A 24,640-nucleotide genomic window follows, 5' to 3' on the forward strand; every position below is an offset into this window, starting at 1 on the left:
GGCGATTAAAAAATTTTACTACTAACAGAGATACAAAAGTGGGTGGTAGGTATAAAAAGGTTGACTACCCCGATCTAGATCTTCAGGGTTGCTTCTGCTCTGTTTTTATCCTTAAATATGTATCCATTCATGGATTTTAAAACTTTACTTTATTTTTATTGACATTACTCATGTAATCTAAGAAACTAGGTTCTGGTCCCAACTTTGCCATAATCAAGTCTTTGGCCTAGTATAAGTCACTCAACCTTGGTCAGCTCTGGTTTCTTCATCTGCAAATTGAGGGTTATGAATTAAATAGTTCAAACATGCCCAGGTCCAACATTTTCTAATTCCAGGAAGAAATAGTCCACTTGACTACATCAGACTAAGAAGTTTTTGCTCAGCAAGAGAAACTGATAACAAAATAAACAGACAGCCAACTAAATGGGAAATGATATTTTCAAACAACAGCTCAGATAAGGGCCTAATATCCAAAATATACAAAGAACTCATAAAACTCAACAACAAACAAACAAACAAACAATCCAATAAAAAAATGGGAAGAGGACATGAACAGACACTTCTCCCAGGAAGAAATACAAATGGCCAACAGATATATGAAAAGATGCTTATCTTCTTTAGTTATTAGAGAAATGCAAATCAAAACTGCAATGAGATACCACCTCACACCTGTTAGATTAGCTATTATTAACAAGACAGGTAATAGCAAATGTTGGAGAGGCTATGGAGAAAAAGGAACCCTCATACACTGTTGGTGGGAATGTAAAGTAGTACAACCATTATGGAAGAAAGTATGGTGGTTCCTCAAAAAACTGAAAATAGAACTACCTTATGACCCAGCAATCCCTCTACTGGGTATATACCCCCAAAACTCAGAAACATTGATACATAAAGACACGTGCAGCCCCATGTTCATTGCAGCATTGTTCACAGTGGCCAACACATAGAAACAACCAAAAAGCCTGTCAATAGATGACTGGATAAAGAAGATGTGGCACATATACACTATGGAATACTACTCAGCCATAAGAAATGATGACATTGGATCATTTACAGCAAAATGGTGGCATCTTGATAACATTATACAAAGTGAAATAAGGAAATCAGAAAAAACCAGGAACTGCATTATTCCATACGTAGGTGGGACATAAAAGTGAAACTAAGAGACATTGATAAGAGTTTGGTGGTTCAGGGAGAGGGGGGAGAGGGAGAGAGAAAGGGGGAGGGGGAAAGGCACAAAGAAAACTAGATAGAAGGTGACAGAGGACAATCTGACTTTGGGTGATGGGTATGCAACATAATTGAATGACAAGATAACCTGGACTTGTTATCTTTGAATATATGTATCCTGATTTATTGATGTCGCCCCATTAAAAAAATAAAATTAAAAAAAAAAAAGAAATAGTCCACTTGCAAATAAGCCAACTTGAAATAAGTTAGGCAAGGAAAAACAAATACTGTATGGTTTTACTCACTTATGGAATCTATAAAACAAATAAACAAACAAAACAAAAAGAGACTCATAGAAACCAAGACCAAAGGGATAGTTACCAGAAGGAAAGCAGTGGAGGGATTGGTGAAAAGGGTAAGGGGAATATAATCAATAATATGGTAAGTTTATATGATAATAAATGATTACTTAGTGGGATGATCACATTGTAAGGTATAAAAATGTCAAATTATTATATACCTGAAACTAATATAATTAATATAAGATTGTATACCAACTATACTTAAGTTAAAAAAAAACAAACTTAACTTATAAGAACAAAAAGAAAGGGAGAGTTAAATTATGGTTTAGTAAGTATATATATTTTTAAATCAACATTTTAATTTAAAATATTTTATTTTTAATATATACTGATGTAACAGACCATTTCAAAACAATCACATAGCTTTTACTTAACCCAAGTGCCCATTAATAGACAAGTGGATAAAAAAAAGTGTGGTATATATATACAATGGACTATTACTTGGACATAAATATGAATGAAATCTTACCATTTGTAACCCTATGGATGGACCTAGAGTGTATTATGCTAAGTGAAATAAGTCAATCAGAAAAAGAAAAGTACCATATTATTTCACTTATATGTGGAATCTAAAGAACAAAATAAATGGACATATAAAAGTGAAACAGACTCGTAGACACAGAGAACAGACTTATGGTTGCCAGAGGGGATGGGGCTGGGTGAGAAAAGTGAAGGGATTAAGAAGTACAGATTGGCAGTTACAAAATAGTCAGAGGGATGTAAAGTACAGCTTAGGGAATGTAGTCAATAATATTGTAGTGACTATGTGTGGTGCCAGGTGGGTACTGGAAATATCAGGGGAAACACTTTGTAAAGTATATGAGTGTCTAAACACCATGCTGTACACCTGAAGCCAATACAAAATAATACTGAATATAAACGGTAATTGAAAAATAAAATGTAAAAAATCACTTCCACTTACAATTACTTTTTTATACCGATGAGATACATTTAACTTCTCTTTTTTAAAAAAATACATGATTTTAAACTCAGTACGAATTAATTAATATCATGAGTTTTTTGGTTCTGAGTCAACTTTCACTTTTTCTTGCTCTACACTATGGGTATATTCATTCATCAAACTCTTACTAAGTGAACATTTACCTGCTACTCTCTAGCCCAAGGGTCCCCAAACTTTTTACACAGGGAGCCAGTTCACTGTCCCTCAGACCGTTGGAGGGCCAGACTATAAAAAAAAACTATGAACAAATCCCCATGCACACTGCACATATCTTATTTTAAAGTAAAAAAACAAAACGGGAACAAATACAATATTTAAAATAAAGAACAAGTAAATTTAAATCAACAAACTGACCAGTATTTCAATGGAAACTATGGGCCTGCTTTTGGCTAATGAGATGGTCAATGTCCGGTTCCATATTTGTCACTGCTAGACATAACAAGTGATATGATGTGCTTCCGGAGCCATGACGCATGTGTTCCACGTCACTGGAAGTACTACTGTACGTGAGCGACACCGCGCTTTGCGGCACTGCCACATACAGTACTCCAGGAGCACAGGATGCATCCTCTCACTGACCACCAATGAAAGAGGTGCCCCTTCCGGAAGTGCGGCGGGCGCCGGATAAATGGCCTCAGGGGGCCGCATGCTGCCTGCAGGCCTTAGTTTGGGGACCTCTGCTCTAGCCACTACAGACAGTTCATATATCTGCTCTCCCAGTTTGCACCAAACCAGTTTCTGCACATGAATTATAGACTCCTCATTTCATGCTTCTGGTTTGTTTGCTGTGAGGTTTACTCCAGATAGTGGAATCAGAACTTACCGGTACTTCCAGGGAAAGTTCTGGAGGCAGGATGCAAGTTCAGTGTGTTAAACATGTGGGTGGCACAGCTCCACTTAGTTGTCTCATCTTAGCCAAATTGCTTAATCTTGCTGAGCCTCATTTTTCTCAGCTGCGAACTTTATGAATCATTGCGTTGTTTCTTTTATTGCTTGCATGAAAATGTTCTCAAATTTGCGAAAGAAGGAGAAAGAAACTGCCTTTCTAACTCAGCTGACTGCTGCCCTCTGATGCTTGGCTCAAAAAGCAAAATGCTGCTTCAGTTGTGCTGCTCTTGTGATTCATTTCACAGGAGCAATGTGCTGAACAGAAAAGGAAGATAAGCAAACAGCAGCTCAGCCATAAATGAGGAGATGGTCTCAAGTGGAAAAGCTGGGACAATGCTACAGGCAGCCTGCCCTGTGGGAGGGGCGAGGGGAGGCATCGCCTCCTCCTGGATGCATTGATTCAGAATAGATGCTTGAATCTTTGAGAGCCCCGCCATCATTATGGCACCATCACCAATTCCCTGAGCGCTCCGCAGGCAAAGGCAGGTTGATTATTCATTGGCATATAAAATTATTAGATACAGCCCAAGTCACCCCCAAGGACTAGCTTAAGAGGAAAATAACGCCAGAAGAAAGGAGTTCTCTTCTTACTATTACTCAGTCGTGTGTCTTTCTGTTTGTCTGAGGTTTTTCTTTAGCAGCTTCTCTAAGAGGCTGGCTCCCTGGGGTCCATGCTGTGGGACTACAGACCTTTTGGCTAAAACTTCCTACTGTACTTTTTCACCGCCCCCCCCCCCGCCCCAAATGCAAACCACATTCTTCTGGACATATTTTAATATGTAATGCCTCTGAGCTATAGAATTAAATAACAACTGGCATTAAAACAAGGTTCTTGGCCATAAGGATCGGGTAGAGTTGTGCCAAAAAGCTTAGATCACTAGACTGGGGGTAAATTTATAGCTGTTTTTATGCATTTGTATTCATCAGCCCATAATTGCTGACTCTAGTTTGGGCAAGAACCTCGCCGCCTGCCCAGCTTACAAGGACAGTACTGCTGGTGATGGGCAATGGCTCAAGTGAGAAGTTTGAGTTCCACAGTCCATGGATCGTTTTTCACCTTGAAGTTTTTGGCTGGCTGGCAAATCAATTATATAAACCAAGGACCAGGGTTATTCTGATGCCATGGGCTTAAAGGAATCTTCCCTTTTTCATAAGAGCTGTCTGTTCTGGCCTCAGCTGACCCGGTTCAGGCCTCAATTTGGCAATTTACAGTGGAATCACATCTTTAGAAGAATCAGGGTTCTAAAGTAATTGTATTATGATTGTCATTCCTTTTGAAAATTCCATTAAGACAATCAATACCTTCCATGTAGTTGGATTCTAGAGTCAACTGATAAGTGTGTGTAACAACCGACTCCAACAGCACGGGCTGAAGAGCCTGGGGAGAGTGATTTCAAGTCTCTGAGCCTCATATCCTCCATCCGTGAACTGGAGTCATTAACAGAACCTACCCCATAGGGGTATAGGAAGTCTGAAGTGACATGATGAATGTGGAGGGCTGTGTATATCATCAGCACAATAAATCATAAATACTAGTATTAACAGATCGTTAGGAGCTAATTAAGTTCCCGCAATTGGCTGTTAGGCTACAGGTACAGTGGCAGAACCCTTTCAATGAGGGTGGACCCTTTCATGAGTCAGTGTCACGGCACTTAGGAAATAGCTGGTAAAGCCAAAAACTCTCATACTGTGTACTGTAGTGGTCAAGAACACCAACAGTAGAGCCACACAGGCTGCTCGGTTCCATCATTGACTGGCTCCATCGGCATAGGCCAATTAGTTACTTTGTGCCTCTGGATTCTCATCTATACAATGTATATAATGATAGGATCAGCCTCATAGAATTGTAAGAATTTAAAAAGTTAATATGTCTAAGGCATTTCAACAATGGCTGGCATACAGCAAGCTACATTATCATCATTACTACCATTGTGAGTATTACAAGTCATGCTTCTTTATTGGGAAGCACCAACAGTGTTGGTAGTATCAGTAGCAAAATAGTCTGACATCGAAGGAAGAAATGCGATTAGCACTTGCAAGGTCACTCAACATAAAATGGGATTTGATGGGGCTGTTAAAGAAGACAATTAGAAGGTTCTCGGTGAACTGAGGATAGGCTTCTCTGGATGAGTGGAGTAAGACATTGAGACCAGGGTCAGAGAAGAAGCAAAACTAAATAACGCATATGAAAAAGGGGGTGGGGCAATGAAACAAAGACATCGATAGAACATTGATAGCAGAAAAATGATACCTGTATCACCCCATGTATAAGGCGCACCATTTTTCAAAAAAGTTGGGGTCTAAAAATTGATTGCATCTTATACAGTTGTTGTGGCATTTTAAATGCCATAGGTGGAACTGAGGACAAGGCAACATATGAAGACAGTGATTCATCATCAGACACAGATGAGGACAAGCTAATGGATGGGAGTTTTGACAGTGATGAGAGTTGTATAAATTTTATGATGAACAAGATTTGAATTTAATAACTTTATGTAATACTTTTTTTTCAAATTTCCGGCCCCATAATTAAAGTGTGTCTTATACATAGGAGTTTCTTATACATGAGGAAATACAGTAAATCCCCTGTAGAAAATCTTTGATGTGCTCTCCCTAGTGTCTAGAGGCTAGCCACTATACAGACCATGACCACATGCCTCCCCTTGTATTACTGTGCATGAGACAAAAAGATGTCAAGGACTTTCAGAGGCCTGGTAAGTGGCCATTTCATGGATGTCACTGAGCAAACTTAATTCAGGAAATTATTTTTTAGAGAAGGAAATAAAGACTGGAACTTATAGTTTCATAAAGAGTAGATGGGGAAGTGGTGTTAAACATAACATACTATAAAGAAGAAATAAAGGACAATTATTTTTATTGAATGTATTGGGGTGACATTGGTTAAGAGATTTATATTAGTTTCAGGTGTACAATTCTATAATACATCATCTGTATATTATATTGTATGTTCCCCACCCCAAGTAAGAACAGTTATTTTTATCAGCCATATTCATTTGGGGAGTGGATTACATCCAACAGGGTTATATCCTCTTTTGTATTATTAGTGCGGCCTGGAGTAAGTCCCTTCTTTACCTTTCTCATTATGGGCCTAAATCTGAAGTCCAATAAAGTTCAGAACCTTCCTATATGCCTTTTGGCTGAGCAATTTAGGGCAAGTTGTTTAAATGCAAGCCTTAGTCTCTTGTGTGAAAGTTAGAGATGATAATGAATATCTCATAGGGTTAGGGTTGTTATGAGGCCTAAATTAGATAATCCATGTTAAGGTTTTAGCACAATGCCTGACACATGGGGAACATGTAATAAATAGAAGCTACCTGAGTTATTAGCTATAAAATTAAATGAATGGACTAAATGGTCTCCAGCGTCTCTTGCTACTCATCTTTCCTCTGGCCTGGACTCCATATGTTTACAGCCTCCCCAACTTTGACATGTCCCCTTAGGTTCAGTCCCCAGCCTCCACATGTAACTCAAGCAGAGGGATAAAAGGAAGCAATTAGGTGACCAGTGTGGCAACAGAGATGTGTATGAAGATGTGCGGTGCTGTTAAGGGAAGGAGGAGCAGGGCTCAGTCCTTCTACAGCCACACCCCCCCAAGATTGTCAGATATTGAGCCCCAATGGGATACAGAATGAATGGCCCCCCGTGGGATACAGGATGAATGTGCTTGTTGTAGGGAGCTGGGCCAATCCATCTTGTTTTTTACGTTTAATGAATAGAACATAGAAACTATCAGACTGCCTGAGCCTGGTGAATGGAATAATATGCATGAATGAGTTTTGTAAACTGCACAGTTCAAAATGTTGCTGTTTTTTGCTGCTGTTGCTATAACTGATAAACACCTTGTTTAAAAACCCAGAGGATATGAGCTTGTTGTCTTATTTCTTTAAGCTGGGCTCTAGTTGTTTGGATTAAATTGACCAATAAGCTTGAGGAATGCCTATTTTAGCTATAGCTTCTCAAAGAAAAAGACTCTTTCCTGAAGGCAGCATAAACTAGAGATGAATAATACAATTCTCTGGTTTCTGGGTTCAATTCCTTAATCTGCCACTTTCTGATTGTGTACGACCTTGAGCAAGAAGTTGCTTAAACACTTCAAGCTTCAGTTCCCCCTTCTTTAAAATGGGGATAAAGATTATATATACCACAAAAGGATGCTGTGAAAATTCGACCAGGTGATGAATTTAAAATATTGGCCACAGTGCCTGGAATGGAGCTGTCCAATAAGGATTGGCTATTGCCGTTATTAAAATAATGGGAGATAGAGATAGAAATATTTATTTTCTATCTCTAACAAAGTCTGCAGCAAAAGAATGAGTAATGGAGGGAAGAGGCAAAGAAAAGGAGTAGATGAAACAACTCAGCTAGAGTGAATAGGTATCACAGGATCTAGTCTCCAAACCTCAAACCTCTGTAGGCTGCTGCAGCACCACCTGCCCCAGGGATCAAAAATTAAATTTAAAATTAGTCCAAGCATCGTACTAATGTTTCAGGTTGAATGAAGTGTTGTAACCGGAACTTCTCTATCACTGGACATAGAAAGAAACAAAGGACTGAGTAGTCAGGACTGCCTATTAGAGGGCTGAATACTCCTTGCAGCTAGAAATGAAATGGCATCGTACTAAAGCCTACATTGGGGCAGTGCCAGGAAGCCTGCTAAGATTGATCAGACCTACCTCTGTTCATTTACCCGCAAAGGTGGCCTTTCTTAAGTGACCAATGGGGTTTTTGAATAGCGAGGAGAATTGGAAATACGAGAGTCAAGGAAACAATCAGATCAATATCATCTATACCTGGGGCTGGCAAACATTTTCTATTTGGCCAGACAGTAAATATTTTAGGCTTTGTGAAGCCATATAGCCTTTTTCCCAACTACTCAACTCTACTGTTGTAGTGTAAAACAGCCACAACCAACATGTAAGTGGATGGACATGGCTGTGTTCCAATAAAACATGCTTTATAAAAAGAGGTGACAGGCTGGATTTGGCCCATGGGGCATAATTTGCTGAACCTTACTCCACATGAGGGATATAATGCAATGACTCAAGTAGTCAGAATGACCCAGGCTAAAGCTATTATAAATCAAACATGACGTCAAAGAGTGTGTTGACTAAGGATTAGCTGACCTAACACACAGGACTTCAGACTGAAAATGGAGAAGCAATAAAATGCTTCAGTTTAAATAGAAAACCTATCTTCCATAGAAGAAAATAGGAATAACATGGAAAAAAGAATTACAACATAAATGACTCAGTAATTCACATGGGAAATTGAGTAGGGCTCAGAAACATTTCCAGCCTCATTGCTCTATATTCTAAGGCAATGATTACAACAGGTGTGCCGCAAGAGTTTTTAAAACATGCACTACCTGACTCTTTTAGTCAGAGGCACTGATTTCCCTAAGGTAGTCAAATTAATTTTTTTTAATGACAATAGCCAACACAACAATAGCTATTCAGTGTGAATGAATCAACATTATACCTATGTTTTTGTCAGATAGGCAAAATATATTTTAATATTTTTATATATTTTATAATTATAGAATTTTAGTAATTAGTTTATGTGTGCCATATGGTGAAAAGGTTGAAATTGCTCTTCTAAGGGTCAGAGCATGAGTAATAATGGCTCGATGAACTGGGGACCATCCTGGTGTGCCTGTTGTTTCTGTGTAGTTATCAATAGTCTCCCCTTATTTTTTAATTTATCTTTTAATTTAATTTATTGGGGTACATGTTTAGGAGTGCAACTTGATAAAGCATCATCTGCACACTGCATCGTATGCCCATCGCCCCAAAGTTTCTTTCATCCCCATTTTCCCTCCCTTTGCCCACCTCAACCTGCCTCCCACCCACCACCTTCACCATTCTGTTGTCTGTGTCTGTGTGTTATATGATGATGGAAGGTTAAAAGGATTAAGAAAAAATATATGTATATATATAATTATGTCCCCTTTAAAGAAGTGTCTAGTTTTCAATATAAATTATATGGCCACACCTATAATAACCAAAGCAATCTTGAAATTGTAGTACAGACAGGTAGATATTTTTTAAAGTTATCATGAAAACTTGGACAACACACATCTATAAAGGCAGAATGTGGTGCTAGATGAGGATATGGGCTTCAAGTCAGACAGTGAGATTCAACTTTTTTTTAATGAAGAATAGTCTGTCTTTTTTTCTTTCTTTTTCTTCTTTTTTTTGTGACAGAGACAGAGAGAGGGACAGACAGGGACAGACAGGAAGGAAGAGAGATGAGAAGCATCAGTTCTTTGTTGTGGCACCTTAGTTGTTCATTGATTGCTTTCTCACATGTGCCTTGACTAGGGGGCTACAGCAGAGTGAGTGACCCCTTTCTCAAGCCAACGACCTTGAGCTCAAGCTGGTGAGCTTTGCTCAAACCAGATGAGCCTGCACTCAAGCCAGCAACCTCGGGGTTTTGAACCTGGGTCTTCCGTGTCCCAGTCTGACACTCTATCCACTGCACTGGTCAGGTGGATTCTATCTTAATTTATCACTTTCTGCTGGTCTTAGACAATATCCCTGAATACCATTTTCATATGTAATAATAAATAATAAAATTGACACTCTTGTCAGATTTAAGTGTATTAGCATATAGTAACTATTTGAAAATATTAGCTGTTATTTCATTATTATTAATATTATTATTATATCAAATAGATTCATTGGGTAAGGATGAAGTTATCCTTCATATACAGAAGATATGCTTTAAGAGGAGTGATTTTTTTTTCACTGCAGGCATTCAAGCAGAGGCTTAACAGGCACTCAGTATTGATGTTGTAAATAAAGCTTTTCTACTCAAAATCTGGTCCATTAACAAAGATATCAGCATCAACTGGGAGCTTGTTAGAAATGCAGACTCTCAGGCTCCAACCTAGGCCTAATAAATTAGAATCTATTTTATACATTTTGAGGAAACGTTGGGTGGTATATTTAGCTTTGCTATAAAAGACTGAGGCATCAGTGAACGATTTGAGTGGGATAAATTTTAAAGCTGAGACCACCTCATATTGTAGAGTCCAAACATTCTAAGTGAATTCCACTAGGTAAGTTAAATATGGCCCTTTGCACACAGTTTCAAAGGGCATTATACCAGGTCCAGTGCTCTATTCCATTTATTATTTAAGTATCATTCTCAGATCAATACAAATGTAAACCTTAAATGAAATTATTCAGTATTGGAGGGGTTTTTTGTTTTTTGTTTTGTTGTTGTTGTTGTTTTTAATCTAAAGCATCACATTCACTTTGGACATAGCAGTTTTATTATTTCTTGAGTTTGCTTCTATTTTGTTTTGAGCCATTTCTCTGCTTTCTGTGAAATGTCTATTTCTGTGTAGGTGCTCCGGGTAAAGTTCAGTACTCCATTAATACTGAACAACTCACATACAAATAGATGGCTTTACTTGACGTAATTCCACAAAGCCTGAAGAGGTTGACGCAAATATAAACAGGATTGGAAGAGCTGGTGAAATCTTTAGCTGAGACTTTAAAGAAATTCTTTTCTTCCTAGGGACTGCCTGGCAATGACTCTAATCCAGCCCGAATGCTTCAGCTCTTTGTATACTTTTATCCTCCCTCCTTGATTCAAGCTTTCTGATGCCCCTGGCTGTTTGAATTACACGCCACATGGGCGTAGGAGATAGACGAGGCTAGCCCCTCGGGTTTCCTCAATCGCGTCTCCTCAATCGCGTCTCCTCAATCGCATCTTAGATCCCTTTTCTGATTCTGTTCTTCTGTGACTGCAGAGCAGCCCCTTGTTTTTCCTGTTAACAGATCACACACAGAAATACAGAACATCTTATTTTGAATGAATTAAGCTAAATATTAAAGGGAAATATTAATTTTTAAGGGGAAAGAATATATGAAGTATGACAAAAGTATCAAATTGGTAAATGTATCTAACCTAAGGATTTTGTGTTAATAATGATAACTCATAAAACCAGTATTTATTAAGCATCTACTATGGGCCAAGCACTGTGTTTGTTGTACAATGCTGCTGATGATGATGATGACAGTCATAGCAGCTATATGTTCAGGATTTATGACCACACACGTGAGGTAGGCACGGGCCCTGCCCTTGTAGAAACTTATGAGCTAGCAGGAAAGGCAGATGTTGAACGAATTCCAAGTGGTATCAATACTGTGTAAAATTGCAGGGTACAACGGGAGTCAGCGCAGGCTTCTCTGAGGAGTGACTTTACAAATGAGCTACTCAGAGGAAAAGTAAGGTTGGGGACAAACAGCATTCTAGGCAGAATGTAGATTATGGGGAAGAACCCTGATTAGTCAAAAAATATACATTGGAAGAACTGAGAGAACCCAGAGGGCCAGGGAGAGTGGGGAGGTGAGGCTGGAGAGAAAAGGCAGGAGCAAGATCGTGCTGAACCATAGGGGCCACATGAAGAGTGTTTGACTTTATCCCAAGAGCAGCAGGGACCCATTGACAGGTAGTAAGCAGGTGAGCAACATGATCAGATTTGGGCCCCAGGAAGAGAACTTGGACTAGATCAGAGGAGAAGAGAGGGGACATGAGAGAGCAGAAATGACAGTGGCTCAGACTAGAAAGGTGGCAGTGTTGTTAAATATCTCCAAGTTGAGTGCCAGTCAGACTAATAAAATGCTTTCTCCCATGGAGTTGGGTTACTTATATTAATGCTTAAAGAACTTTACATTCTCAAACCCTCAAAAGTGTTTCCTTCACAGGCATTAGAGCCATGTGAGGCAGATATGGGGACCCATGAGAGAAAGGCAGCAGAGAGGCATGGGAAGGAAAAATCACAGAGAGAGCCCACCCTCCACTGGAATGCTGAGCCTGTCTGCTGGTTCCCGACTCCTTCCGTGTCTGCAGAGGGAAGGATGTGCTGATACACACAGCAGAGAAAACAGGCCCAGAGTTCATAGACATAAGAGTATTGCCACAGCATAATGTGAGAAAATGGACTTCTAAAGGAATTATTTTCATATATAAGACAAAAGATAATTTAATTACTGACTTAAAAGGAGGGTTTGTTTAAAAGCATTAGGGGAAAGCTGTGTTTTTAGCCCCATTTGTACTAAGTGGGATGATAATGCTATCATCTCCCTCTGAGCGAAGAAGAGTTATCAGTCAATTATTCAACAAGAATATTATTGAGCAACTACACGATGAAAGTCACTGAAACACAATGGTTAGTTAGTTAAATAGTTTACAGTCCTCTGAAGAAGCTAAAAGTCTGGAATATTAAACTATCACACAATTAAATTTAAAAAGTGCAACTCTGTTAAGATCTACAAAAGGAAGCAACTTAGGGAAGGGATGGCAGAACTGGGAGGAGAAGGATGAATAGAAGTTAAACTGGTGGTCCTGGCCGGTTGGCTCAGCGGTAGAACGTCAGTCTGGCATGTGGAAGTCCCAGGTTCTATCCCCAGTCAGGGCACACAGAAGTGCCCATCTGCTTCTCCACCCTTCCCCCTCTCCTTTTGCTATAGCTTTCTCTGCCCCTCCCACAGCCGAGGCTCCATTGGAGCAAAGTTGGCCCAGGAGCTGAGGACGGCTCCATGGCCTCCACCTCAGGCACTAGAATGGCTCCAGCAGCAGCACAGCAACACCCCAGATGGGCAGAGCATCGCCCCCTGGTGGGCATACCGGGTGGATCCCAGTTGGGCGCATGCAGGAGAGTGTCTGCCTCCCTGCTTCTTTGGAAAAATACCAAAAAAAAAAAGAAAGAAAGAAAAAGAAGTTAAAATGGTAAAGAAAAGATGGAAGATTAGCATAAAATTAATATGATAACCATGTTCAGAGCACCTGTCAGGTACCAAGTGTCATCATAGGTACCTGTGGTATACAAATGAATGAATATAAAGACCCAGGTGGCGGGTTCCTATGTGGCAATAATTGTAGGTATTTATTTTGTGGCCCCTGTAACTTTGAGAGCTGTACAAAGTAAGTTCTCAATGAATTTTTTGAATAAATTAATGAGAGATTTATTTTTCTGATTATAAAATGGTTTTTCTACTTAAAAACATGAGGCAGATTTCTGTAGACAATATATAAATAAACAAACACACCTGTAATTTCATCACCACTGGAACAAACATTGCTGGTATCTTGATAGATTTTCTTTCAAGGTACGTGGGTGTCTACACAGATGATGTATCTGGTGAATCAGCATTTATAATAGCTATACATATTTAATTTTATTCTACCCTACAAAAGTTTTTAATCATTTGTCATATGAGCACTTGCCACATTTAGTTAAATATATTTTACAAACATATTTGGGCATTGCATAACATTTTATAAGTACAGGTATGTGTCATATAATTTACTAAACTATTGCCATAATATTAAACTTTTATTGTATCAAAACAAATTCATCTTCAACTATAAGTTATTTGGTACCATATTCAGTGAGTTCTTAACATTTTTGGCTTGTAAACCACTTGAAAACCAAATTATTTTAAAGAAACTCTACACTATCTCCCACATAGAAGAAAATTACAAACACATATTTACATTAAATGTTGTCTACAATTTTAAGAACTTTATAAATTCCATGAAAGCCCATCCATGGATTCCTGTCCCCATGGCTTCAGGTCATAATCAGTGATAGCAAATGTCAACATGAAGCAGAATAACAACAACAACAAAACAAAAGGCACAAGCTTTACCGTAACAATTGTAGAGAAATATAATCTCAAAAATACTGCTGGCCCTGGCTGGTTGGCTCAGCAGTAGAGCGTCAGCCTGGCGTGGGGGGGACCCGGGTTCGATTCCCGGCCAGGGCACATAGGAGAAGCGCCCATTTGCTTCTCCACCCCCCCCCCCCCTCCTTCCTCTCTCTCTCTTCCCCTCCCGCAGCCAAGGCTCCATTGGAGCAAAGATGGCCCGGGCGCTGGGGATAGCTCCTTGGCCTCTGCCCCAGGCTCTAGAGTGGCTCTGGTCGCGGCAGAGCGACGCCCCGGAGGGGCAGAGCATCGCCCCCTGGTGGGCAGAGCGTCGCCCCTGGTGGGCGTGCCGGGTGGATCCCGGTCGGGCGCATGCGGGAGTCTGTCTGTCTCTCCCCGTTTCCAGCTTCAGGAAAAGTACAAAAAAAAAAAACAAAAAAACACTGCTGATTATAGGATATTCCACTATTTTTATAATGTGGTCCAATCCCAGTTCATTCTTATATTTGAAATCATCTAAGTTAGATCTCACATTAACACTTCTGTACAGCTTTTAGAAATAATAGTACTCCATGTGCTCTATCTGGACGTCCCAGTGACAGAAAGCCTCTGCAGGGTTCCAGCACACCTGTCCTCACTGTGAGGTCTTGCACCTGGAGAGCTATGACACTACTGGGTCTATTCTCACTCCCTTTCCCCTCTGTTGCTCCTAATTGTCTTACATGCTATTCCATTTGAGCAAATACACAGCATGACTCAGCATCAGATAACACTTAAAGGAAAAAGATCATTTCAAATAAATTCTACATACTTAAAATATAATACAACAATACCTAAGTTAATGTCACTGATAGGCTCTTCTAACTATGGCAAAATGACATTAATAAACTCAATTTTACCATAGGCTAATTGACATAAACAAGAGCTAAGTTCCTATGGTATCTTATCGGCATTATAACGAATGGACGTTGAATTAAACATTATTTAAGGAACTGCTGTATAGCACAAAGACAGATAAACATAGATCTAGCCATTGCTTTGGGTCAGGTATATTTCAATCTCAGGATGCAAGGTTTTAAGTTGAGGACTTTGTCCAGTTCTAACCAAGGAAGAACACAATATTTCATTTATATCCTTAACTATATACTTTGTCTGATATGCAACTTATAATAACAAGGTTGATTCTCTGTGCCAATTTATACAGTTTCTAAAGAATTGTGATAGGTTCTCAATATGAAGCAGAAGATTATTTTGTGTTTTCTACTTGTTGTTTTTCATCTCTTTGCTTCCAAAGATAGAACAATTACTGGTGAAAACCAGAATATGAAGGAGAAACTCACTATGTCTGCACATTTTTATGTGCGTATTTATGCCTATGTATGGCCTCAAATAATATATCATTAGATTTCAAATAATTGTGGGAAAAGAAATTCTGAAAACAACTGTAAGACTAATTTATATTAAAGACCTTTTTTTTCTCCCTGTAGCTCCATCATCCTTCCCAAGGCTTCCGCTTTGGAACTGTCCGGGAAAGCAGTGCTGAAGATTATGTGAGGCAGAGCTTCCCAGAGATGCATGAGTACATGAGAAGGTATAATGTACCAGCTACCCCCGATGGAGTGCAGCATCTGAAGTGAGTGTCAACCTCTTGGGTCCAAAATATTCTCACTGGTGCACTGTTTGTTGCTTTTGTGGAAATGACAGGTCAATATACCCACTGTGTGTTCCATGATACCCCACACTGTGTGAGATCCAGTAGGTAGCATGGAATAGTGTACATTTAATTATGTGAGTTGAATTCCTAGTAACCTGCATAGTCCCCAGTTGGCAGTAGCTTTTCTCAAAGTGCCAGTGGGGTCACTGGTGTAGCAGGTGGTGGAGGAAGCAAAGGTTGGCTTGACTTCACCTGAGGAAACAATGGTACAGAAATGACCAAACACTCAGGGAATGTGGCCAGATGATAAAGTGTCCCAAAGCAACCCCTTCTTTTACAGTGAATCGCTAAACCATGGACTATCTCCTCTTTCCACAAGGAAGTAGAATTTATCTTGGAGGTTTCCTGTAGAAAGGAACTAAAATAAAAAGCAATGATCCTATGCCTGCAGCCTTCTCATCAGAATTTATGAGAAGCAATCAAGAGCAATCACAATGCTGTGGCAGGTTATTGGAGCCCGGGAGTCAGTGAGGCAGAATGCAAAGGAGGGTGGTGCAGTGATGGGTCCGTGCATCTGGTCGGCCTGGGAGAAGGGAGGAAATAGCTCCTGACAAGCACCCAGCATGAGAGTGAGTAGTCTCTCCCTCCTGGTCAATGGTCTCAGGACAATGACGTACACTCAAACGTCCAGTTCCTAAATTGTGCAGCATCAGGAAACTGGTTTCTCTATGTCTGACCACAATAATCTTCCCAATGGACAGCAGGACCTGCAATCTCAAATTCTTCTTTTGAGAAAAAATAAAAAGGAGGAAGAATGACTGGCTCTGGGTTTCTCAGTAGCCCTAGTAATAGGCCCCTAACACGGTCTTACGGACTTTTAACTAGAGTCTTGAGAGGAAGCCTTGTACTCTCAGAATTGCAAATTCATATATGGTGCTTAAATACTGTGAAATGATACTTTGAATTTTGCATGAACACTAAAACATAAGAGCTCCTCTCAGACACAGAGTTTAGTGCTTTCGGCCTCCCCACTTCTCTTGTGTGTTTTCTTCTCCAGACAAACTCATAGCTGAGAGAAAGAATAAGATGTCAGGGAGACAGTGATGGCTGACACACCAGGTTCTTCAGGCAGAAAGAGGTGTGAAGGGCCACTGCTGCTTTCCCAGATCCTTGGATCAGGGGATGGTCGCACTTATTCTGGAAGCTTTACCTGAGAAAGCCCCAGTACTCAGAGTTGACCCCACTCTATTATGGAGAGATGATATAGAAAAGCAGTCTAGAAGAAATAGGTGAAGCAGTATAGACTGGGAAGAGCAACTTGTCCATGGCAATACAACTAGCAAGTGGCAGACTCAGGACTGGAAACAGGACTAGAACCCAACCGTTGCTGTAGGCTACTCTAGGAACCATAACAAAACAAGCAGGTCCTGCATGTTCAAAGAATGGTCCATGCTCCAATATCGTTCATGTTCCAGTTAGCACCTCAGAGATGTGAGAAATGGACAACCTCATCCCAGAATCTGCATTTTAACAAACTCCCCAGTGATTCACTGATCAAGGTGAAATTTGAAGATGGACAGAGCTTATCATTAATGCCCTCTCACTTCTAATCTCTGGGCTTCTATCTCTACTTGTGGCCTAATCGCTGCCACTGCCTAAGCTCTTCGCCACTACCCCAAGCAACCACAGTCCCCATGTTACCTCTCTCCTGATACTCCAGAGCCCTGCCCTGCAGGGCAGACCCCTGGACTCCTCTGTACACGAGAGGTTCCTGTGTTAAACCTGTCCCTCCCCTCTCCTATCAGAACTCCCCAGGGCATAGTCCTATTCGCTTAGGGCCCTGCTTTCTGAGAGGATGCTTTTCCAGAAACTTAATCCCTATGTAAGTATTAATTTCTTTTAGTATATTTCTATACGTCTGTGTTTTGTGTTTTATGTATTATGAAATGAATGCTCAAAAGGAGCACGAGTCTCTAATGGGAGAAACAACCGGAGGCTGTGCCAACTGTAAGGATGATTCAGCCAGTCTAGAAGCTACTTATACCTGGATCACACCCAGCCACTTCCTTTCCAGTGACTCAGGGCCCCATGAGAGTCTGTGAGCTGACTGCCTCTTACCTCCCTACATATTAGAGACCTGTCATAGCTAGCTGCACTTTGCAGCCTGAAATCTGGAGTAGTTATTTAAGGATACCACTAAGAATGGACCTCAGAAATTACTTGTTAGGAAAACTGAACCCCAATTTTTTTCTATAGTGATTGTAACCACAGATATGTGCAGAGTATTGGTAAGTGGTAACTTGTAGCCATGTAGCTCCCCTCCCAAGGTACATTCTGCTACTATAGCAGTATAACTCTGGAGAAATACCTTTTAGTTCAGTTTTGCTTTTATTGCCAAGATTCCATTAAGGTTTCTCACCATCAGCCCCTAAGAGACAATTCATGTCCCCAACCCTTTCTGAAGCTTTCCACAGCTGTGGAGCTAAGAGGTGTTCTTCATTTTGGTTAAACATAGGCCTCATTGTAACTTAAATCACAATGTGTCATAAAGGGGATGTATTGTGAATTGGTGATGGTAATTGCTGGAAGATTAGAAGGAGGAAGCAAGGGTCATTGGCACCCAGAAAGGAACTTGACCTACTTACTACGTGTTCCTGTGTGCCCCAGACAAAGATGTACTTCCTGCTCAATGATGAATCTTATAGGTGTCTAGGGACATCTTTCTCTTTTAGGTTTTGATGGGCTCTGGCCATGTTCTCCTCTGTATTGAATTCCAACAGCTTCATTTTTGGCTCTAAGTGAGGAATGACTGAGCCCATATGGGATAGAGAAGAGCTGTTCTCTTTGCCAAGCTGTTTGGACAACCCTGTGGGTCAAAAAGCCTTTCTTAAGTGGATGTATGTCCATACCTTTCCAGAAAGAATTTGAGGTGACTAAAAACAAGAGTCATTGCCTACACCTTAAACAATTTTCTTAGAAATTCCTCCTTCCGTACCCCCCTTTACATAGCCCTCCTCTGGACTGTCTTCGTGCTTGTGTCCAAACGTTGGGGAGGACATATGAAGGATGTACAAGGCATCTGTTGGCGCCTGAATCCCAGCCCATGGCCAATTCACTGACACAGTCCAGGGAAACCTCCTTAAATGCCTCTTGCCAGAACTGCCTCCCAAGATGGGAGTGAGCCATGAATTTCTGGAGATAAATTAATAAACCAGATCACTAAGACCTATTACAGATGCTTTCCCTGTATTTATTGAATGCTAGCCTATTGACTTTAAAGAGACTTTAACTCTCTTTCCCCCAGGAGGGCTAGATCTCTTATTTGCATTTCTTCATATCTATTCCTAAATATGAAGTAATGCCTAGTCTCTGAAGAATATGCTAGAGATCATGACAGAAAGAAGTAAGAATTTCCACATGCTGACTATTGAGCCCACCTAGCTCCGACATGTACTAGCTATGTAACATGGATCAAGTTACTTTGGCTCTGAGTCTCACTTTCCTTATCTGTTAAAACTGGATAATACCACCCACATCACGCTCATTCTGAATGATAAAATATATGGAGAATAATAAGCACAATGCCTAGCACAAACCAAAGTCTTTCAGTTAATATAAGTGAAACAAACCTTCCCATTCAATTCAAAGTCACTCGGGCCTTGTTGTTAGATTTAGAGGTAATGAAGAAACTGTTAGACAAACCCACTGGAAAGAGGTCATGCTATCTTATAAGAGCTGCTGTTTCCCCTGGCCTGTTCTCTACAGGTCAATTAGATGTCAACAAGGCTAAGTCCGCAGCTAGCTTGCCTGTACTGCCCTTAGTGTCCAGGTTTCTAACCCCTAAAAGGCCAGCTGTCAGCCTTCGTGCTTCCTGTCCATTAATGAATCATTGTTTTGCTTTTTTTTTTCTCTTGGTCTTAAATATAGGAATGACCCAGAGAAACTAGACGCCTTCATCATGGACAAAGCCCTTCTGGATTACGAAGTGTCAGTAGATGCTGACTGCAAACTTCTTACCGTGGGGAAGCCATTTGCCATAGAAGGTATTAATCAGCCACTCTTAATTCACTCTTACTCAGGATGTGCTCATTCTGCCAGCCTAGCAAGTCACAAATGCCAAAGTCAGACGCAAAATGCTATTCGTCTTCCCTTGTTTTCATTTTCAACGCATAAGCACTTAGCGATTAAGTTGCTGAAGTTAGGGATTTATTTTTCACCTACTCCACAAACATTTATTTACCCAACTGTGCGAAGGGGGAAAAAAACCAAGAATATTGTTGTTACACAAACAATGTGACTTCAGATATCTGGGAGAGCTGATGTAGTGTAATAAGTGGGGAGTCCAATTTTAAATTAATCTGTATTTTCTAATGGCCAAATCCTGTAATATATCTGATGCAAAAATGCGAAAGCTAGAATGATTGCATTTTACAACTGGAAGGACCCCAACGTTGATCTAATCTTACCTATTTATTTTATGCACAAGAAAGCCTAGTGATTTTACATCAGTTCTTAATAATCACACGGTTAGATGATAATAGTGGAATTAGAATCCATAGTTCATGATTCTTAAATAAATGTTTTTTCCACTAGTTGAAAAATAAGTAAAAAAAAAAAAATCTCATTCTATAGCTATGGAAGTAATCTTTAAGAGTCCTAAACAAGACCTTGTTTGGGATCTTGGGTTTGCCTTTCTCCCTGGTAGCAAATTTTTGCTTCCAACTTGACCAACCAATCAATCAAACTTTAGGACCAAAGAAGGATTGCTTTGTCAGTAACTCCTTTCATCCAGGGCAACAGTTGATATATGGAGCTGATAGTGTGAACCAGCAAATTTTATGTCTCCCCATTCCCAGCGTTCCCTGCTCTGACAGTGGATGTTGGTTCTCAAGGCGGTCATGTTCACTCATCAGAAAACACTTAACTTGAAACAATCCCGTGGGGGTGCCCAAGTCCTGTTTCCATAAAACTGTACTTTCCTATGCATTAACTACTGTATCAAGACCAGTCTGATTCCCATTTCCCAGTTACTGCTGGTCTCTGTCTCCCCTAAACACATCAGCAAATGCTGTACGTAAGTCTTTGCTTGTGTGATGAATGAGGCTATAATAAGTGATGCTATTTCTTCATGCCTTCTCCTAAGAGAAACTACTGTCCTCTCCAGGCAAAGTGATGTCCATCGGAACCAGGGATAGAATTCAGGAAGGGTGAGATTCAGTGGTGATCTTCTATAGAGACTACCCTTTGCAGTAGCAAAGGCACAAAAAGAAAAGAAAAAGGAAAAAAAAATTGAAAACCAAAAGACCATTCGTTATATAACCCCATTTTGATGGAACAATGGAAAATTCCCATTTTTTGTGTGTGTGGTATCTGGAGATATAGAGGAGATGTTACATTGTTTCTGCCCTAGATCCCCTGGGTAATTGAGGTCTCTTCTGCCATTAGCTGCTACTAAACAATGAATCATGGGGTGACGGGCATAAGAGTGAAGAACTCCACTTTGCACCTTTGTCTCCAGGGGGTAACCCTGTCTTGTCAGAAGGCAGTGGTGAGATGGCTTGTTTGCCTCTGCTGGACCCCACTGCCAGATGCCACACAATTAACTTCCCACTGGCTTCCTGTTTACATTTCCATCTGTGCACCCTCCCGCCCGAGATTTGGGGTTCTCATCATCTCCAGGCAGTACGTTGTTTGTGAAGAAGATAAGCACAAAAACAGTCTATGGAAGAGCTCTCCCTGCAAGAGAGGAGAAAGACTACAGATTTCAGTAGAGAGAACATTGTCATCATTTGTTGGTTTATTCTTTAAAAAACTCTACAAACTATTGCTGATTTATTGTGGGTGAGGTGCAAATCAGAAAATTTAATTCAATACTGCCTCTGGCCACAAGTTCACAGACTAAAAACAGAGCTTGGTAAATCACAAAGGGAGGTTACTTGTAAGTTATAAACAATGTGATGAAGATATGAGGAGAAGTCTTGATTGCTGCTTTTTTTAAAAAAAAAAAAGCATGCTAACAGATTTTTATCTCTGTCTCTCTTAATAAACTGTTTAAAAATAGTACATGCTTTCCTTTAACAACATTTAGCTTTCTGGAACTTCTGCAAATATGGACTTTAATTAGACTTTATAGGCATAAAAAAAGTCATCAAAGCAATTTATGAACAATTCTTACTGTTTCACGTGTCTATCGGATTCCTTTCACAGGACCTACTACAATTCTAGGCATATAACAGTTATGTGATAAATGATGAATTACCCATCAAATAACTCATTAGGTTAGATTTGAAATATGTGCTTAATTTACTTACTAACATCATCAAAAACACCCTGTGGGGCTGCATATACTTTTCCAGGTGTTTAAATAATTTTAGGAACTTAGGAGGGAAAATGGAGTACATTGATTCCTTCGTGCTTAATGGACATTCACTCTTTATAGTATTTATATCACTCATTGTGACTACTCAATGCACCTGCCAGCTTCACCCTCCTCCATTTATGTGGGCTTCAAAGATAAACAGTGAGGCAGTGTTTCCACACTATGCTGAAACCTTTTCCTGAGTACTTAGCATAGCTGACCAAAATGATCAGGAATGTGAGTGCATGTGGAAAACTTTTGGTTGTATTCAATACTATGTACAGTGGAGACACAGACACATATTGTGTGCTCGAGGGGGTGGGGAGATAAAGAAAGTGCTGAGATAAATGAATACATGTCGCAAATTTATGCATTGGAGTTAGCTGACAATAAAGGTCAAACGAGAAAAAACCTTAATGGAACTGCACAGTAATGATTGGCGACCTCTCTGCCAAAGACCTTTGCCTGTTTTGGAATTTGTTCTTCTACTTGCTTTCCACTGATTATTTAATGCAGAGCTTGGAGCACTCGCTGAGAGGGCTGAGTGCTTGGGTGAGATCAGAGTCACTGTCGCTGTCACTAACTGTTCAAGTCACTTAATCTCTTCCACAGGTTCCTCATCTGCATAACGAGTTCATGAATAATATAACGATGATAGAGTCGTTGTAAAGATTAAGTAAAATAATACATGTAAAACGTATACAGGCACATAGTAAGTGCCCAATAAATGATTATTCAGTATGTTGAATAAATAGATTGAGACTCACTATAAAATTATCCCAGGATGAGTAGCCTTCATACATCTCAACTTCTCCCACACCCTTCTCTTTCCACATTGATGTGCAGAGAGTTAAGAAAAACCATTTTTAATGTTTCTTTTATAGTTGGGACTATTACAATATGTTCTCAACCATTGCCCCGGAGTAGCTAAATATGGTATTCCAAGGACCGGCTGCAAAAAAGAGTTAGTCTTTCTTCCTGAAGCTTTTTTAAATGCTATCTGAGATCTTATTTTCAAAATATTTATTTTCCAACCACATTTCAGGAAGTTCTCTTAGTCTGTGAATTTTTGACTATACATTTACCAGCCAAAATATATTTCCAGCACTCTTAGCTGAGTTAATGCTAATTTAACCATGGGGAAAAGATTGGGATTCTATTCTGAAAATTGTTTGCTTGGGCTATTAAGCTGTAGCCAATTTCCAGGGGGCCTGACGCCTTCATCTTTAGGGTTGAAGGATTCCGTTATGCTTCATCTATCAACCACAGAAGAGGCAACCTCATCTTTATTGTAAAGCTTGTTTCTAATGATAATGAAAGCAACTCTGTGTGTGAAGTTGAGTCAGCATTTTAAAAATAAGAATTCTTTGACCAATAAGCACCATCAAATTTGAAAAGCAACTGATAAATGGAAAGCTAGAAATAAAACCTGCAATTTTATATTTCTGAATAAAATGGAATTTTATATCTTTTAACAAATACCTCTTCTCATTACCACATAACTTGTTTTCTTATTTTTGACCTTGTTCCTTATGCATAGTTTGTTTTAACTAGCTAATAATTCTTATCAATGCTAAAGAGCATTAAAATGTCAATACTTAATATATCTATTAAAATAGAAAATTATAAAGGACAGTAATCTATTTTTAGCAGTCAATTGCAACTTAGCCTTGACATGATGGAGTGGTGTGATTTAATATTTATTATTTCTTATGTAGCATTTTTTATAAATGTGTTTGCAACATCAAACATAGCTTTTCCCATGGGGGAATCTTTATACTTTTGTGATAGTGCCAAAATTCTATTCTTAGAATGTGTGGGTTTATTATAAGTATAAGTTGTATATTTTTAAACTTTCTTATCATGTATTTTTGTCTCATCTGCCCACAATACTACCATGAGGATCAATCTAAGATGTTTTCTTTCATCCTCTCATCTGGTAGCAATCTATCATTCCTCTGAACTCCAGTTTTATCTATCCTCTGGATAAAATTGTGTCCTAGTCATTATATTTGACCTTTGTTGAATTTATTCCTCGCCTATCTTCCCCCACCCAAAAACAGAGTCCTGTAACTTCTCACCATGTTGTGTAGTTATGATGTCACCAAGAGTTTCTTATGGTTAGACTCAGTGTCTGATTCAACTTGGCAACCTCCATAGCACTTGGCAAGTGTCTGGTACAAGAACGAGCATTCAATACACATTTGTAGAATTAATGAATAGATACACAGGTGTGCAACAAGTGCTTATCAAGTGAAAAATGAAAGCAATTCACCATTACTACACTAATGGGGCCTGAAATAATTTAAGAGGATTTTAAGGAACAATGATATAGTCAGGGAGCATCCTTGCTAGTTAATTTCCTCATACACATGTATATATGGTATATTCGTATACACACACACATATACATACCAGTTAGGGCTGTTCATGCACTGTGTTAACACAACTTAATGAAAAGTTTAAAACCAAAATCTGCCCATGAATTATGTATATTTGTGCCTGCTGTTGAAAACAAACCACCAGTTAGATGATTGTGTATTTTTACTGAATTGACTAGTTTGG

General features: G+C 39.6%; 1 protein-coding gene across 3 annotated transcripts in view; it reads left to right on the top strand.

Moving 5' to 3' along the window:
* Positions 1-24,640, top strand: part of GRIN3A (glutamate ionotropic receptor NMDA type subunit 3A) — a 172,866-nt gene that overhangs the window by 100,275 nt on the left and 47,951 nt on the right. For all 3 annotated transcript variants that reach the window (XM_066367539.1, XM_066367541.1, XM_066367540.1), the window contains 2 exons: positions 15,551-15,696; positions 19,645-19,760. In XM_066367539.1, the coding sequence (XP_066223636.1) occupies positions 15,551-15,696; positions 19,645-19,760 (262 nt within the window). The remainder of the gene's footprint in view (positions 1-15,550; positions 15,697-19,644; positions 19,761-24,640) is intronic.

Source organism: Saccopteryx leptura, chromosome 2 (genome assembly GCF_036850995.1).
Source record: "Saccopteryx leptura isolate mSacLep1 chromosome 2, mSacLep1_pri_phased_curated, whole genome shotgun sequence".
Taxonomy (NCBI): domain Eukaryota; kingdom Metazoa; phylum Chordata; class Mammalia; order Chiroptera; family Emballonuridae; genus Saccopteryx; species Saccopteryx leptura.